The 16777-nt window shown below is 44.9% G+C and overlaps 1 protein-coding gene across 1 annotated transcript in view; it reads left to right on the top strand.

Moving 5' to 3' along the window:
• Window positions 1-16777, top strand: part of ABTB2 (ankyrin repeat and BTB domain containing 2) — a 193122-nt gene that overhangs the window by 165793 nt on the left and 10552 nt on the right. The window contains exons 5-11 of the mRNA XM_074955260.1: window positions 3354-3519; window positions 7153-7242; window positions 7693-7794; window positions 11576-11672; window positions 13032-13167; window positions 15049-15275; window positions 16242-16420. Of these exons, the coding sequence (XP_074811361.1) occupies window positions 3354-3519; window positions 7153-7242; window positions 7693-7794; window positions 11576-11672; window positions 13032-13167; window positions 15049-15275; window positions 16242-16420 (997 nt within the window). The remainder of the gene's footprint in view (window positions 1-3353; window positions 3520-7152; window positions 7243-7692; window positions 7795-11575; window positions 11673-13031; window positions 13168-15048; window positions 15276-16241; window positions 16421-16777) is intronic.

Raw genomic sequence — 16777 nt, 5'->3', positions numbered from 1 at the left:
ATGAATGAATGGGGTGAGGGGGAGGAAAGAGGACAGGGATTCAGCCACAGCATGTGGAATATACAGGAATTCAATTCTGTATTCTGATTGTTGAGAGGGGAGTTTCAAAACTGGCTCTTGGAAGGAGTCTGATGAAGGTTTCTATCCATGTTGTTCTGATTACAGGAGAAAAGAAAAAATCTGTAAGAAATACCAAGTGCTTTTTTCCTTCCCACACCCATATATTTTCTCCTGCCTTTCACCAAACCTCTCTATTCAAGGACATACATGATATACCATAAATCTTTCTTTGCAACCAAGGCAGCCTTTGCATCAAATAATGCACATCATGTTTGCAGCAGAGGGCAGAAATCGCAAGTCAGAATTGAACTTCATAAACTGTTTGTTCTGACCCTTCTTTTCTAAGCTGTTATCCCAAAGGCCCTAAGTATTCCCTATGATGGGGTTTTTGGAGGTGGGAACATTGACTGTGCTGCGTGAAAAAAGTGTTGAAAAGAGGGAGGTGTCCCTATTGTAGTGCCAATGACATGACCCTCTCACTTACAGGAAGCAATTCTGTCTAGTGATTAGAGCAAGTGACAGAGAGTCAGGACTCTTGGGTTCTATTCCCAGCTGTACCTCTGGCTTACTGTGTGACCATAGGCAAATCACAACTGCTCTGTCCCTCCATTGCATCGTCTACAAAGTATGATGATAATTCGCACCTCGCAGAAGGATTCTGTCACTTGGGGGGGATTTATGGATGAAAGGCGGTGTAGAAGGGTAAGTGCTGCTGTTATAATGACCTCTGTCCTAAAACTTTATATATCTATCTTCTGATAAAGATTTCTTACACAAATAGTTCTCCACACCTGTTTGTTTGAGAGACAGTGACTATAAGATTTTCAATCCAATGCTCTCAGTGTATCATTTCAAAGTGATCTATAAACATCATCACTCCTCACCCTGACCTTACCTGCTTAAATGGACACCATCAACTTAAAACCACTCAGCTATCTGAGATAGCCTCACCTATTGTTACAAGCCATAGCTAAGATCACTGTAACCCAGAGAGATGAGAGCCAAAGGTATTTCTCTATTTTTCTAGATGGCTCACTTGGTGTATTTGACAGCAGTCTGTGTGTAGTCAGTTTTACTATTTCTGTGGCATTGGTTAATGAGTTTCCCCTTGTTTTGCACAGAGCACTTACTTTGAAACTAGGACAATGTGATTGCAGAGCCAAACAAATGAGCAGAGTAAGGTCGCAGCTCAAGGGCAGGCACAGCACCTGAAAATACATTTAACTCATTTACTGAAATTCACTAGACGTCAAGTTGACAGAAGCTAACTGTTCTCAGGGGAACATAGGAATCTAGTATCATAATAACATTTATCATAGCAGTGTGGTCTGCTTGTCCATCTAATCACTTACCCTACCTCCAGGATTGACTGTTTATCCACCTATGGCCTCTAGCAGTGGTCATTGGTCCTTCGCCTGTTACCTTACCTCTGGCAGTAGCTATTGGCCTGTCTACTGCATTCATCTTTGTCTAGTGCCTGATGATTCAGACAGTTCACTCCACTCCTCCATAGACACCTTTTCACTGACCTGCCCTAATAATGACAATCTAATACATGAAAAATCTCTCACAATAACAAAATTCCAAGACTGTAATGTTACCTTCCTACTGAATTTTTCCTAGGAAATACTTAGACATTAGTTCCTTTCTGAAGGATGATGTTCTGCCCTGGGCATAGTTGACACTTCTCTGGATAGCCCCTGGACACTTGCATAACCTGTGAAGCACCTGTCCCACTTGCTAGGAGCATGAGATTCGAGGTGGTTTTCACGTGTAAGTCCCTGCATTGTGGGGTGAAGTTAGGACCTACTGGACCCATCTAGTCACAGCTGCAGTGTGGTTTTCCGTCCACAATGGGGAGAAACACCATTGTAGGTGGCACCGGCTCAGCTGGGCCTGAGCTGAAGGCCTTGTCTCAGGCACTGCAAACCAACACCTGTAAAACGAAAGGGATGGCTGGAAAATGCTGTTGCATGGCTTTGTACAGGCAATACAAGTGCAAGGTATTCCAACCAAGTGGGTGTTGTAACACCTTTTCACCTAGTGTAGGCAAGTTCTTAGTAAGAACTAAACGGGCAAGCGCTTGCAGTGTATTAGCCCAAGAAGCCATTCTGTGTGGCCTTGGGCAACTTCTTGATAGAGTCTGGTCTTAAACCAAAACAATCTTCCTACTTAGCTCCACTGGATAGAGGCTCACATTGGACTCTCACCTAGTGTACCTCATGCTTGTAGATCACCAAAGTCCTCATATGAGTTTTGGCTGTGGTATTGTGCTGGACTCCCACGTACAATTAGGCCAGTCACTAGATGGGTGAAGGACTTTGCTAACTGGACAAGTCTGTTGTGGCATCTGGTCACAATTTGTCATTAGCCTGCAAAGACAAGAGTATGAAAAGTTACCAGATAAGTTTGGGGCCCTGAATAAGTTTCATGCACAGCCTTCTAAAACCATGAATGCATTACTTCTCTGGCAGCCCACGCAAAGTTTCAAAAGAGGTTAAAATATGTTGAGGTTGTCTAATTTTTCAAAGGAAGTTGGCAGCCAAATATTGCAGCAGCTGGGAGTTTGTGCAAGAGCCCGTGTCAGGACAGGCTGCCAGTGGAGAAGGCAGCAAATGAAATCACACAATGTGGGTGACCATGTCAAGGTTCAGTTGAGATAGGAAATGCCTACAACTTGGTGATGTTCCTTCAGTGCACAAGAGAGGCTCCTAGGCTCAGAATTCAGATGTCTCTCAAAAGATAAGTCTGGAGATTTACAATAATCTCCAGACTCCTTTATCTTGTTTAGAAGCAGATAGCTTGGTACCTGTCAAGAGGATGAGAATGGAAGGAAAGGAGCCTAATATAAATATAGGTCCCAGGAGTAAGTTTGCTTTTATTGGGGTGGATCTGAGAATGGTCTGCCACCCAAAAGAAGATATGGACAATCTTCATTATAATGCAGGGATGAAAAAATGTGGGAGTAAGGTGATAAAAGATCATGATAGGCAAAATCTTATTTGGGACTAGTAGCCAGGCTCTTACATAGAGCCATAATGATTATTTAATCATGGAACTATATTTGTACTTTTTATTTCAACAGAGTTCTTCTCCCTCTCTTTCTCTGAATATGATTTCATATACATTTGATGCATTACAATTATATAACAAACATTTCTGCAGGCAAAATAGAAAAACCCAATAATGGAGCATAAAGCCATCTGGAGAAGCAGTACTATAACTAATTGCTTATTTAAAACACAAACCCTCCTGAAATGATTGCTGCACTTTTTGGCCTTTGTCCTCAACAGACCTGAATGCTGTTTTAGCTCCTTCCGAAGACTGGACGCTAAGGCTGCTACTGAAAAATTCCAGCAGGACCTGGGTTTCCGAATGTTAAATTGTGGAAGGACTGATCTAATCAACCAAGCTATAGAGGCGCTGGGACCTGATGGGGTTAACACAATGGATGATCAGGTATATGAGAAGACCCTGAGAAAGTTTCCCTGCATGAGCAAATTAAATGTTTTTTGTAGAGGCAAATCAATGCATGATGACTCAGGTATTTTTCTCAAGTTCTAGCTTGGGTTAGCCTGTGAACTCTTTAAGAGAATTGTTTCTACATCGCTTGGTGAGCAGCTGCATTCCCTGGAATGCTTTATGGCATGTCTCCAGCAGAAATGGAGGATAGATTAGTATTCAGAATATATAATAGGAAAGCTAGATTTTGTTTTGCACCTAAATGTTTGCAAAATTAAGATACCTACATGCTTGCTGCCAGTGGCTAGTTCTCCAGTTGAAATTCAGGCCAGGTCAATGAGGAGTGACCAAAAGGTGTTACTATCTGATGGCTTTTGGGTGACCTGTATGAAGTGAGTTAGATGCTGCTCTTAGCCCAGTTCCCAGTGGACATGCAAAAAGCCCCAGTTGGAACTCTCTACAGAGAGGCCAAGAAGAGCTCAGCGGGCAGATGAGTTCTCTATCCTTTCACTTCTGAAGTGGTCTCTTCAGATCTGAGTTGAGGCACATGAGCAGTATGGAACTGCCCATACTGACTCTGTCCCAATGATTAACAGTGGACTTCCGTACAGGGCACCTTTCCTTGCACTGAATTTACTTTGAATTAAAAAATTACTTTGAGATGACAGTACAATAGTTGTGGCAATGAGCGGGAGCTGCTTCTATTCGGGGACAGCAAGATACCTATTAGGAGTGGAGAGGTTGACGAACATATTAAGGCCCAGCTTGACAAAGCCCTGGCTGGGACGATTTAGTTGGGGTTGGTCCTGCTTTGAGCAGGGGGTTAGAGTAGATGACCTCCTGAGGTCTCTTCCAATCCTAACCGTCTATGATTGTATAATATCTATAGTGCTGCACATCATTGCAGGCTTGCAGACTATATTTGAAAATAGACCCACCTTCACAAATGCACATACACCTATTGCCTCTGGAGCAGGGGGGAGGGAGGGGGAAATTGCCTGTAAGTGTGCAAACAAGCATTGTCCGTGCAAGCTGGTTGTGCACAGGTGAGTTATTAGATGCACAATGACCTGATTTACATAGGCTTTGTGGGCGTAGGGGCAATAGCACACATTTGTGGGGCAGCCTGGAGGAAGACTAGCGCCACTTTTAAAACAATACAGCTGGCTCCAGTCTGTTTTGTTTCATGAAAATCTGCCACTTGGGGGGTTTTTTCCCTCACATTTTTGTGGTTTCAGGATATAAAGCCCAGAAGACTTTTGTTCTTTCAAAACAAATCTTTGATATTTTTTGCCTCTGATGTTTTGTTCAGTGACCTGCTGATTTATTTACCCTCACACCAAAGAAATCACAGCGCAGAGCCCATTGCGCTTGGCTGAGGATTTTTTTCCTTTCAGCCAGACAGAGGGTGGGGGGTTGTTTTTCAGCCAAACTCTGCACTTTGATGGTTTTTGCTGTCAGCACAAGTTAAGGGGTTTAAAACTTTGTAAACAGTTGATAGCATAGTCTCATTATCACCCGATTGATGTCATATTGTAGCCAATCCTACTGGAGGATTTCATTGAATTAGTGTTAAGGATTGCTGTACTGGTGTTTACTTTGCGTGTCCTCAACAGAGGACACCTCTCCCACATTTACAGCCCAGCATCCTGGCATCTTATTGACTAAGGAGGCTTGGAGGAGGATGTCTAGGGAGACATTGCTGTTCTGTGATTAGCCACTTGTATCACTGTGAAACAAAGCAAGACCATTCTCTTCTCTCAGAGTCCCAGGGGCTGAGCATGCTTTCTCTGCTGCATTACCAGCTAAGGATGGGGTTAAATCAAAACCCTAGATGTCAACTCTACCATATGCGGGATCTGGATCCAGATCTGAACTTTGCAGCTGGCACCTGTTTCTGTAATGGGATGTGCCAGAGCCAGCATGCCTACGGAAAACTGACTTAAGGCCTGGAAACAGAACCCAGGTCTATTGGACAGCAGAGTGGAGCACTAACCAGAGTGACACCTAGCCAGCCCAGCTGATACAGTCATATTAGACTTACCCTGGCTAAGGAAATCATTCTTAAAATGCTACACAGTAGGCAGGAATCTCTGAGTCATTACAGGCGGGTGTGACTGCCCCACTCGTGGCGAGCAGAGCTGGACAAAACTTTCCTGGTAAGGGCCACCCAATCAGATGGAAGTGAGATAGCCGCTGGCCCCACCATTCAGAACCAGGTTCAGATTTTGAAGGTGTTTGTCTGAAGTGTTTGTTGAGACCCAACTCTAGTCATAACCTCAATACTCAGAGTAGGGTTACTGAGGTTTGAGCTTGGAGCAACGTCTTGGGCTGATTTATGGTTTCCAATGGATGCCATTTGCTACTCATTGGTTTCATATGGTTTTGTGGGGGAAAAAATAAAACTCAGAGGTTTGGGGTGAGTTTCCTTTTGAGTTCTTGGTTTTTATCTGAACCTGAAATGCAGATTAAAACTTGTGGGGAGGGGAGTGCAAAAGGCCCATGACTCAAATGGAAAGATGGAGTTATACAAACCCCTTAGAATTGAATCCCCGAGTTTGGCAGGGCTCTAGTTACAAATAGAGATGGCCCAGAACCTAAACCACAGCTCTAACTCTGAATCTACAGCTGAATTTCCTACCTTTGTCATGTGCCTGCGTCAAAGCCAAACCCCAGCTCCAAGCATTCCCAGAGAAGGCAGTTCCAGCTTCGGATCAGAACTGTCCCAGGTCTGGGGGGGCATTCAGATTCTGGCCTTTTCAGAGAGAAGCTTGAGCAGCATGTGTGGGATCCAAACTCCACACCTGGCATTTGGATCCAGGGTTTGATTCAGGCCCCTTTGTAAGAATGAGGCTAGATTATTGTTTGATTAGTGCAGAGATGCCCCTTTGTGAAAAATTCAGTCAAATAAAATAAAATTTAAAAAACCCAGAGAATGAAAAGTGAAAGAACCTGAGACGTGAGCTTCAATCTATTTCATCATGAAAGCATTTTGGCCATTTACTTGGCTTGGCTATTTCTGGAGTGATTTGTTTGTAAATACGGCCGGTCTAGCTCATGAGTAATCTCTGGCTGTCATTGTTTAAACAGAGAGAAAGCAAGAGAGAGAGATTTTATGGGTAGAAATGTTCTGTCAGTGCTGAAATACTTTAACAAATATTGTTTTGCCAATGGAGATCGTGTTTGCCAAGTAAACTTCTCTGTGTTTGTTTCTGCTTAAGTTCCCCTGGCCAAGGAGGATGCAAGGAGCTCTGTTCCTTTCCTGCAGCCTTAGGAAAGGGGCTGCCTCTAAAAACATGGCTCAGTGCAAAGTTTAGGATTTTAAATAACCCATTTAAAATGATTGCTAGCTCATCTGCTCTTTATTCAATGTAGGACATGTCACATTCCTATTTTAATGTCTTGATTTCCCCCGCAGCACGTAGAAATCACAAATGCATATACATCCCCTGTGCACACACGTACACATTGTATGTACATCACACACTGCACATTATTTATATATATACATATAAATACACACACACACCTATATTGCAGACCCAGTTCCATCAGCCCCTTTGGCCGATGGACTCTCTGCTGTGAGGCCTGTAGACACAGGCTAACTGTTGCTGACTTTTCTTCCTGAAGGGCGTGACCCCACTAATGTATGCCTGTGCTGCTGGAGATGAAGCCATGGTCCAGATGCTGATTGATGCTGGAGCAAATTTGGATATACCAGTAAGTAAGGGCCAAAACCAGAAAACCTGCTCATCTTTGACTTGTAAATAAGCAGGATCGGTTATGAAATCTCTCCCAGCAACCAAAAGCTCCAGCTTGTGGAGTTTGTACACCAGACTTACTTTCAGAGCTCATTGTTTCAAGGTTTTGGGAGAAATAAAGCCCAAAGCCCCTTGGAGTGCGCAGTGGCTGAAATAATGATTGACACAGGGAGCAAAAAAGGTCTCCTTTTGGAAAGAGCTGCCACTAAGGGAAATCAATGGGCACATTAGAGAAGCCCAGACGAGAGAACACAATGATTAGCCTGGGCAGCACTCTCTGAATGGTGTCAGTCTGTCACTACCAGGGATTGTTATTCCCCAGGGAAATGTCAGTTACAGTAGAGTCTGAAGAATATGGGAGAGAGACAGAGATTGCTATGGTCAATAACTGAGCTTTTTGTGTTCCCAGGTTCCTGGCAGCAATCCCCGATATCCCTCAGTCCATCCCGACAGCCGGCACTGGACTGCGCTCACCTTTGCTGTGCTACATGGACACATCTCTGTAGTTCAGGTAAGCAAAGGGGAAGGAGACACAGTTGTGATGAATCCTTAAAATATACATTGAGAATGAGGGGTGATCTATTTCTCTGAGCACAGGGCAGGGAGCCAGGACCTCCTAGCTTTTAAACCAAGCTCAGAACTGGGTTCCCTTTGTTGCTTTGGTCTTTTTAAAATCACTGATTATCCATGTACCTGTAAAATGAGGGGAATGTGACATGCCTTACAGTGTTGGTGGGGGTTGATTCGTTAAGCTCTGGAAAGGCTTTGACAATGAAACATTCTACAAATTCTTATTCTTTCTTCTAATTACTATTTGTATATTAATGTCTTAAGTTTTTCTGGCCTCAAAACAATGTGGATCAGCCACAAACAATGTGGATCAGCCACTAACAATGGTGTTTGGTGAACTGGTGCTTTCAGGGGAGTGTGCCCAAGTATGGGCTGAGTGCTTGGTCAGCATGTTTCTTGAAAGTATTAGCTATGGCCTGGATACTTTTTATAGGTGCAAAAATTGAGTTGCCTGTCCATTCCTGCTTAAAAGCCCGCTCCTGAGAGAAGAGCACCCTATGCTCCCTTTGCATGCTCCAGCCCTGAAAGCTGTGACTCTCCTAGAATGGGTTCTGAATGTATCATCAGTGGGAGTGCTGCTACATCCAGCCACTCCTTTGCTCACTAGGTGCATTTGGATTCCCTTCCTGCAAGCTCTGTGCATGCTCATTGCCAGTCTTTCTGCTGAATTCACACAGAGGGCATGCAGAATTGGATGCAAGCGGTGCCTTGTGGAGCCCTCCAATGTACCCACCCTCTCTCTCTAACTTCAGGGTGAGTTCAAAACTGATCCACAGGAGGTTTTCAGCTGCTGGTTAGGCAATAAGCAATTTCTATTCAGCTCTCAAGGAAGACACAACTATAAGCTAATGTGGGGGTTTTTTATATTTGGTTTTACAAATGTATGCAAATGTAAATGCAAATTAGATTCATCCTTCATGTCCTTGGCAAGTTGCCAGTGCACTCTTTACATTTCAAAGGTTGTACAATTTTAATTTACATGTGAGATAATACATGTGATACTCTCAGGAGACAGTGCTGAGAAATACATCAACAAGGCTCCTTGGACTGAACTTAGCCTTCTGCTCCTCTGGGCCGTATTATGTTGCCTGCAGCGAGTGTTTATTCACTTAGATGTTTTAAGTATTTAAACTTCTAAATCTAATGTCAAAACCTTCCCTACAATGATCATCACTGAAAGAGTCCTGTCTCCGCTTTCTCTGAATGTAGTGAAGCCCAGTGGAATTGCCTCTTTCTTGATATCCATGACTGGATTTGCCAGATCTAGCTTCTCCATCAAGGGAGAAATAAATTAGTAAGTAGAAAAAGTCATTGTCCTCCACCAGCAATATTATGCTGAAAATGTAAATGTGAAATTACCAGGCACAATCATACATCCAGTCTGTGCCGAGGCAAGGGATGTAATAAATTGGTGACCCCCTAGGGCTCCATGATTGTCATTGTGCTGCATACTATGGCTGCTCAGAAATGCATGCCATACCAGCAGCAAGAATAGAACCCAGATCCTCCTGCTCCAAAAGCACAGGTTCTTGCCATGTGAATTAAAAGGAGACTCTCCATCAACTACCAGCAGTATAAGGCTTATGCCATATAGCTGGATGATTGTGACTCTGTCCAGTAGAGGAGCAGTGGTTTTCCCAGAGGAAAGAATCCCAGCTAGCTGCCCTCTATGGCTATGCATGGTCAACAGGGTGTCTGCCCCTGCCTGGAAATACAAATGCCCAGACCTGCTTTGTTGTTCTTATAAATGAAGGGTGGTTCTTCAAGTGCCGCTCCCTATGTGTATTTCCCAAGTGGGTCCATGTGTGCCCGAGTCTGGCAATTCTAACAAGCAGCGTCCATTGGCCTGCACTTATACAGTAGTTCACCTCATGCTCCCGACCGAGGGCATAAGAGCCATGCGCAGGCCATCGCCTCTCCAGTTCCCTCTTACCACCGCATGGCCTGTGTCAGAATCCCTGTGTCCACGGATTTCTCCAGCTTTTATCCTTGTACTCTAAGTCAGGGGTGGGCAGACTTTTTGGCCCGAGGGCCACATCAGGGTACCAAAACGGTATGGAGGGCCGGGTAGGGAAGGCTGTGCCTCCGCAAACAGCCTGGCCCCCACCCCCTATCCACCCCCTCCCACTTTCCGTCCCCTGACTGTCCCTCTCAGAACCCCCGACCCATCCAACTCCCCCTGCTCCTTGTCCCCTGACTGCCCCCTCCAGGGACCCCCGCCCCTAACCGCCCCCTGGGACCTCACCCCCTATCTTGCCATAACTTAGAGGTTGTAAGGACAAGCTATATTGTCTCACAGGATCTCTAAATGGATTTCTGGGTGCATCATCACGTGCTACCAATTAGTGCACATCCCTCCACCTCACGGGGTAAGGGCATACTCCACCAGAGCACAAACTGCCTCTACAGCATCAGTGGACGAAATACCATTACTGGACATAGGCAGGCAGCTATCTGGAATTCCATTCACACCTTCACTAAACACTACATGCTAGTTTAAACCTCCAGTGCAGACCCAGTAGTGGGAACTGCAATAATTCAAGCATCTTTCTTGCACCCCCACTCCAGTCTGAGTACTGCTTGTCAATCACCCACATGTGGAATACACACAGGGACCAGCACTCGAAAAAGAAATGGAGGTTACTTACCAGCAACTGGAAGTTCTTTGAGATGCGTGGTCCCTATCTGCCCTCCATCTTCTCTGCTTTGGATCTTACTGGATTTGCAGTACAAGGAGGAACTGGAGAGGCATCGGCCCACACTGCCTTTTATGCCCTCAGTCTGGGGCCCAAGGTGAATGACTGCGTGTGTGCAGGCCAATGGACGCGGCTTGTTAGAATTTACACGCATGGGCACCACGTGTCAAATGCAGCTAGGGATGACACATCTCAAAGAACTTTCAGTTACAGCTAAGTCACCTCCATTTCCTGCCAGTTGACCCCGCTCCACATGATGGTGTCAGTGTGACTTTGTTACTTTTTGCTACTTCAAATGTTTGAAAAGGATATTGTCCCCACTCCTCCATGGCCAGTTACTGCTGGCTTAGCGCCAGTCTGCCTGCAAAGAGTTCCCCCAGGGTGGGGGCTGGTTAACTCCCTGGCCAAAGTAAAGACACAGTTTGTGCCCCAAATGAGGATTAGGCTTTGCGGGTGGCAAGTCAGGGAAGCCTGAGGAGTCTTGTCATCCAGAATTTGCAGGGCCTAAGGTTCTGGCAGAGCAGTTTGGCTCTTGTGGCAAATTCCGTTAGCCATCTTGTCTGCTTCCTGCACAGCATGTAACCAAATGGCAGGGATTTCCCACACTGCAAAAGCATCGAACCCTTTTGAGTCTGGAGATCAGATGAAAATGTGCCCACTGGGATACAATAAATAGGGGGCTTTAGTCTCCTGTCCACCTGATACCTTTCACCAGAACTAGACTGAGTATAACAAAAACAAAAAAAACAAGAACAGTAAAGAGAGAAGAATAAATAAATCCCTAAAGAGATGTTAGCCATGAGCCCCTAGGCTTCAGTCCCAGACTCAGGCAACAAACAGATGCATATGAGAGGTGAGTTTGCCTTGCGATGGATATTTTTCCTTTAGTTTTTGCTGAGCTCCCTTTGTGTTTTTCACCCTTTGCTACGGACCTAATGGGTTTCCCTCCCAACACACAGGCTCTTCTGTTGTGTCTTTCTGAACTGCTCGGTTCTGAACTTCTTGTCTCTGATTGGTCTTTTGCAGCTGCTCTTGGATGCTGGTGCCCATGTTGAGGGCTCCGCAGTTAACAGCGGTGAGGACAATTATGCTGAGACTCCACTTCAACTGGCTTCAGCGGCAGGTGAGTCAAATAAGATGCTTACGTTCTCACTCCCAAGATCACAGGAAAACTATGGCAGAAGTATAGAAGTATGGGTCAGATGTTTAGGTTTTAGTTACATGACTTGGGATTTACTTTGCATTGTACTTTAAGCCAATTAACAATGAAAGGTGTAATGAAAATTTCAAACTGGTGGGGGAGTAGGTAGCTTCCGGGGGTTAGATAATGGGATACAGTACTTTTTTCATGCCTAAATCACTAGTGGAAGCCTAGCCTAGGTTAACAGTATCTGAGAGCTGTTGCCATCTGCTGTTTGGTGACCAACCTGAAATGTGCTGCTGCGCGTCAGCTCAGTCCACATTTACCACTGTCACTAATTATCACTTCCTGCCAACAGCCTCAGCAGGGAAGCCAAGTGCTGAGTGGGACTGCAGTGTGCTTTCACTCGTAGTGTGTGCATGGGGCAGCATTGGGAAAGTTAGGTTGCCACTGTCCATCCTCTGCCTCTCCTGGAGCTGAATAGCCTCCAAGGCTGTCAGACTAACACCTTTCATCAGCCCAAGAGTCACACTGGGAAAAACCATCCTAGGTTGTACAAAGATCGTTGTTTTATCTCATTCATTTAAAAAAGAAACAACATCTTGAGCCTGTTCTCTTGAGCCTGTTCTCTTGAGCCTGTTCTCCAAGCAGGTGCCACGTCGGGGGTTTTTGTGCCATCCCAATGGCATAAAGGGAGCAGAAGGTTGTCCCCAAAACTGTTGTAGCTGGCTCTCCCACCACCACTCCCTGCAGCCTCTGGCAGCGGGGATGGAGGGTGGCTGGAATGCATGTTACTCCAGTTATCTACGGCTGCAGGATGACCCCTTGCAGGCCATAGCCAGCTAGAACAGTTAGAGCAGCCCCCAGATTCCCTTTTGGACCCCCTTTTAGCTACACTCAGCAGGAGCTGACAACTGAGAATCTGTCCATATTGAAGCCAGATGCATGTACATCTGCTTGTAATGTAGTTTGAATTCAAGATGTTGAAACACATGAGGGAAATGTAACTTTTTAAAAATATAGTAAAATATACCTCCCTTCCCCCTCACCCCCCCCCACCATTTATACATAAAGATGTGCCTGTGCTTCAAATAGAATACAGGACTGGGTGCCAGAACTCCTGGGTTCTCTTCTGAGCTCTGCCTCTAACTAGTTGTGTGGCACTGGGCAACTTAGCCTCTTTGTGTCTCAGTTTCCTCCATCTGTAAAATGGGGGTAATAATATTTGTCTCCCTCTCAGGGGTGTTGTGAGGCTTAATTAACACTTGTGGGGTGCTATAGAAGTGCCTTTTAAAGGATGCTGGAAAATGGAATTATCATTACTTTTCTGCCAATTCTTAGGGAACTATGAGCTGGTCAGTTTGTTACTGAGTAGGGGCGCAGACCCCCTCCTGAGTATGCTGGAAGTCAATGGGATGTCCTCATCGCTTCACGAAGACATGAACTGCTTTAGTCACTCAGCCGCACATGGGCACAGGTAAACCTCTGTTCAAAATCAGCCTTAAATTGAAGACCCTCTCAGTGCGGGGATTCGTATACAATTGTTGTACAAGTTCACTTCTCTTGTTGTAGGCTACCCGTATCGCACACAGGCTGTAGCATGGCTTTACACCACAATTCCCAGACCAAAAATCCCTATCCACACTGGTCTAGGAAGTGTTGCTAGAACCCTCCCGGCAATAGCCATGTTTTAATGCAGTAGAGTCACTAGCATTATTCTGACTCCAGTGTGGCCAGACCCTGCACTTACTTTTGAAGGGATGCACTGGAAAGTAATTATCACTTTGAGTGGTTCTATTCCCAGAATAACTGTGTAAAATTGGCACCTTCTTATTCAACAGATGCAATCCCGCAAGGTTTGCAGATCTATATTTTTTAGTCACTAAAGTCAGCAAATAAGTTTTTCTTCTGCTTTTTTCACACCTGTTAGCAGCACTACAGAGCCACCATAGCTAGGAGAGAAGGAGCTGGATTTGTTTCTGGGTCAGGCAGCAACAACAGAATTGTTAAGTTCCAACTGCAGGGCACAATTCCGAAGATGTGGGTTGCACGTGTATAACTGGAGGCAGAATTTAAAGGCAATGGGGTTCCCGAGGTGCAACCTGGGGCAGAATTAGGTCTGCAGAAACTTTAATACAGATGATGTGTGAATCAGAAAAAAAACAGCTTGGCTCTTCCATTCCAGGCTGTGTTTGCAGGGTTGGTATTTAGAAATAACATTTCATTATCTGTAAACTGATCCGGAAATCATTCTAGCCCAGTATCCATCAGAAAAATTAGTTTTGGTGTAACCACATTGATATAGTTACACCAATTCCAAACCCTTAACCTAGATGTGCTGCAGCAGTGTACAACTGGGCTTACATCAATGCAGCGCATGCTGGTAACTTACCAAATTGAATCATAACAATGTAAACCCCACTTTATATTGGTGCAGCATGTCTGCATTAAGACTTGGCTCCCCAGGAACTACAGTGATGTAGTTATACCGACAAACATTTTCCTAATGCTACTTCCCATGACTCAAGAGCTTGTGAAATGTTGCACCTTATCTTTTCGTGTTAACATCCTTGATTGTGCAATGTCTTATGGTAAAGCATCCGATGGGTTAATTGTGCCACAGTAAGAGTCCTCTTTCTATAACATGTTCTTACTATGCAAATAATGAAGTTAAGCCTCCTATTTCTGGATGATTTTTGCGGGAGGGTGATCAGAAGGCATGAGATTATGTAGTATCAATTCATGCAGAAAGGGTAAAATCCAGTTCTTTGTGTACTGAGAGCGCCAGCTAGTGGCAATTCAGCACAACATCTTATGTTGGCCTAATTGTCTTGGATAGCCAACATCTGTCCCTTAAGGCTTCTCACATCTGTAGGAAAACCAAGGACCCAGGAATTCTAAATGGGACCCTCTGGTGTTGGACAGGGGCAAGCCATTGCTAGTATTGCTGGTCTGCCAGCCACACAAAGCAAACACTCACAGGATTTGATGAAACCAGTCCTGACTAAACTGCCATAATAATGTTTAAAGACCCAATCATTAGAGGAGCCCAGCTCCATCTCTGGGGGGAGGAGGAAGGCATAGGTGTTGGAACTAGGGGTGCGGGGCATGCTGCAGCACTCCCTGGCTTGAAGGGGTTTCCATTATATACCAGGTTTACAGTTTGGTTCAATGGCTCTCAGCAATCCCCCTGTAAAAATTGTTCCAGCACCCCTGGAGGAAGGGTTCATCTCTGGAAAGAAATGAGTCACTAAGTCAGGCTTCCAGGACTTCTGGGCCCAAATCACCCTGCCTGGTCTGTCTGGTTTGTGGGCCTTTAATTTATTAAAGAGCAATTCCTCTTCTTTTCCCTCCACAGAAACGTGCTGCGCAAGCTCCTGACCCAGCCTCAGCAGTCGAAGGGAGATGTTCTCTCGCTGGAGGAGATTTTAGCTGAGGGAGTGGAGAGTGACACCTCCAGCCAGGACAGCTCCATCGAGGGGCAGGTCAGGCTGTGTAAAACCAGGATGAAGGCCCTGCAGGAGGCCATGTATTACAGTGCTGAGCATGGCTACGTGGACATCACCATGGAGCTCAGGGTACTTGGTAAGGCAGGTTTGAAGTAGCTAGAACCCTAATAACCTGTCTCTGCGAGAGCAGGGATTACAGGTCACTAGGAGAAGGGCCTTCACCATCAAGTTCAGATCTGACACACATTGATGGGGGAATAGGGTAGTCTCTAATTTAAATAGAAAATGACATCAAACTGCTTACTGATCACTCAGCTGCATATTCAAAAGGGCCCACTGATATAGAGTGCCCCAATTTCTGGAACAGCCTGGGACCTGAAGATCGGAGCAGCTGATCCCTTCACTCCACTCCATTTGAAGTCGGTCAGAGTTGTGAGTGCTCAGCACATCTGAAACCTCAGGCCCCTCTGAAGTGTCTCAAATTGAGCTCTCAAAACCAGAGACAGTCAATGCCCAGGAATAGGATTTGAGGACCCGGCTTGCACCTATTCTTACACCTGTAAGGTAGTCAACTGAAGACTTTGAAATGTGCATGTTTAAATAAGATAGCTCATCAGAACAACCATGCCGCAATACTGAATTAATTAGAGCAATCACAATGGGTTTATATAAGATTGGCTATTCTGTATGCTGTAATGGTGCAGCTAATCTGCAGAATTCAGATTGCTGCTATGCTTGCAGAGAAAACCAGTGGATGAAATGAAGGTTAAAGGGGTAGCAGGCTTGGCAAGAATCAGGAACTCCTGAGTTCTAATCTTTAGTCCTGACGCTAATTTTCTCTGTGACCATGGGCAAGTCACTTCGCTTTCCTGAGCTTTCCTCAGTGACTCAGCTTCCTCACCTTTAAAATGGGGATAGTGGTACAGTTGCTTTCCAGGTTTGCTGGGAGGTCAAATTAGTTGTGTAAATTGTAAAGCACTTTCAAAATAAAAAGAGCCACTTAAATGCGAATGATGATTAGAGTAAGAGAGGAAATACCCTCTTGCTTGCTATTTCAGCAACTACCCTCCCCCCACTCACTTTCCCTTGTGTCTGGTTACAGGAATCCCATGGAAGCTTCATGTGTGGATTGAGTCATTACGGACAACCTTCTACCAGTCTCGCTATTCAGTCGTGCAGAACCTCTTAAGGGAGTTTGTCACTATTAAGGAGGAGGACTATAACGAAGAGCTGGTTAACGAAGGGCTGCAGCTAATGTTTGATATTCTCAAAACCAGCAAAGTAATCATTCATTTTTTAACAACATGAAGTTCAAATCCTTTGAGCCAGGAGTTTCACAATTATTTGATTATTGTTTGTACTAGAAGCAACGTAAACCCATGTCAGGGCCCCAATGAATTATGGATGTACAGACAGCCGTGGCTGTGTTTACCCAAGCTCATGTAATAAGCAGGGATCAAGACATGAGGGATCCAATACTTGCTTCCTCCATGTCAAAGATGCTTATTTTAATGGAAATCCTTGTATAAACCCCACTTTAGTGATTGGCTTTTGGAACTGAGTGAGTTTACAGTAACGAAAGGGATTACCTGCAAAGTACTGGGGAGCTCAGACCGTCGGTAGCATCTCATCTACCTT

This window comes from Natator depressus, chromosome 6 (assembly GCF_965152275.1).
Source record: "Natator depressus isolate rNatDep1 chromosome 6, rNatDep2.hap1, whole genome shotgun sequence".
In the NCBI taxonomy this organism is placed as follows: Eukaryota; Metazoa; Chordata; order Testudines; family Cheloniidae; genus Natator; species Natator depressus.
Note: the sequence above shows the minus strand (reverse complement) of the source record. Positions and strands in the feature narration are given on the sequence as shown.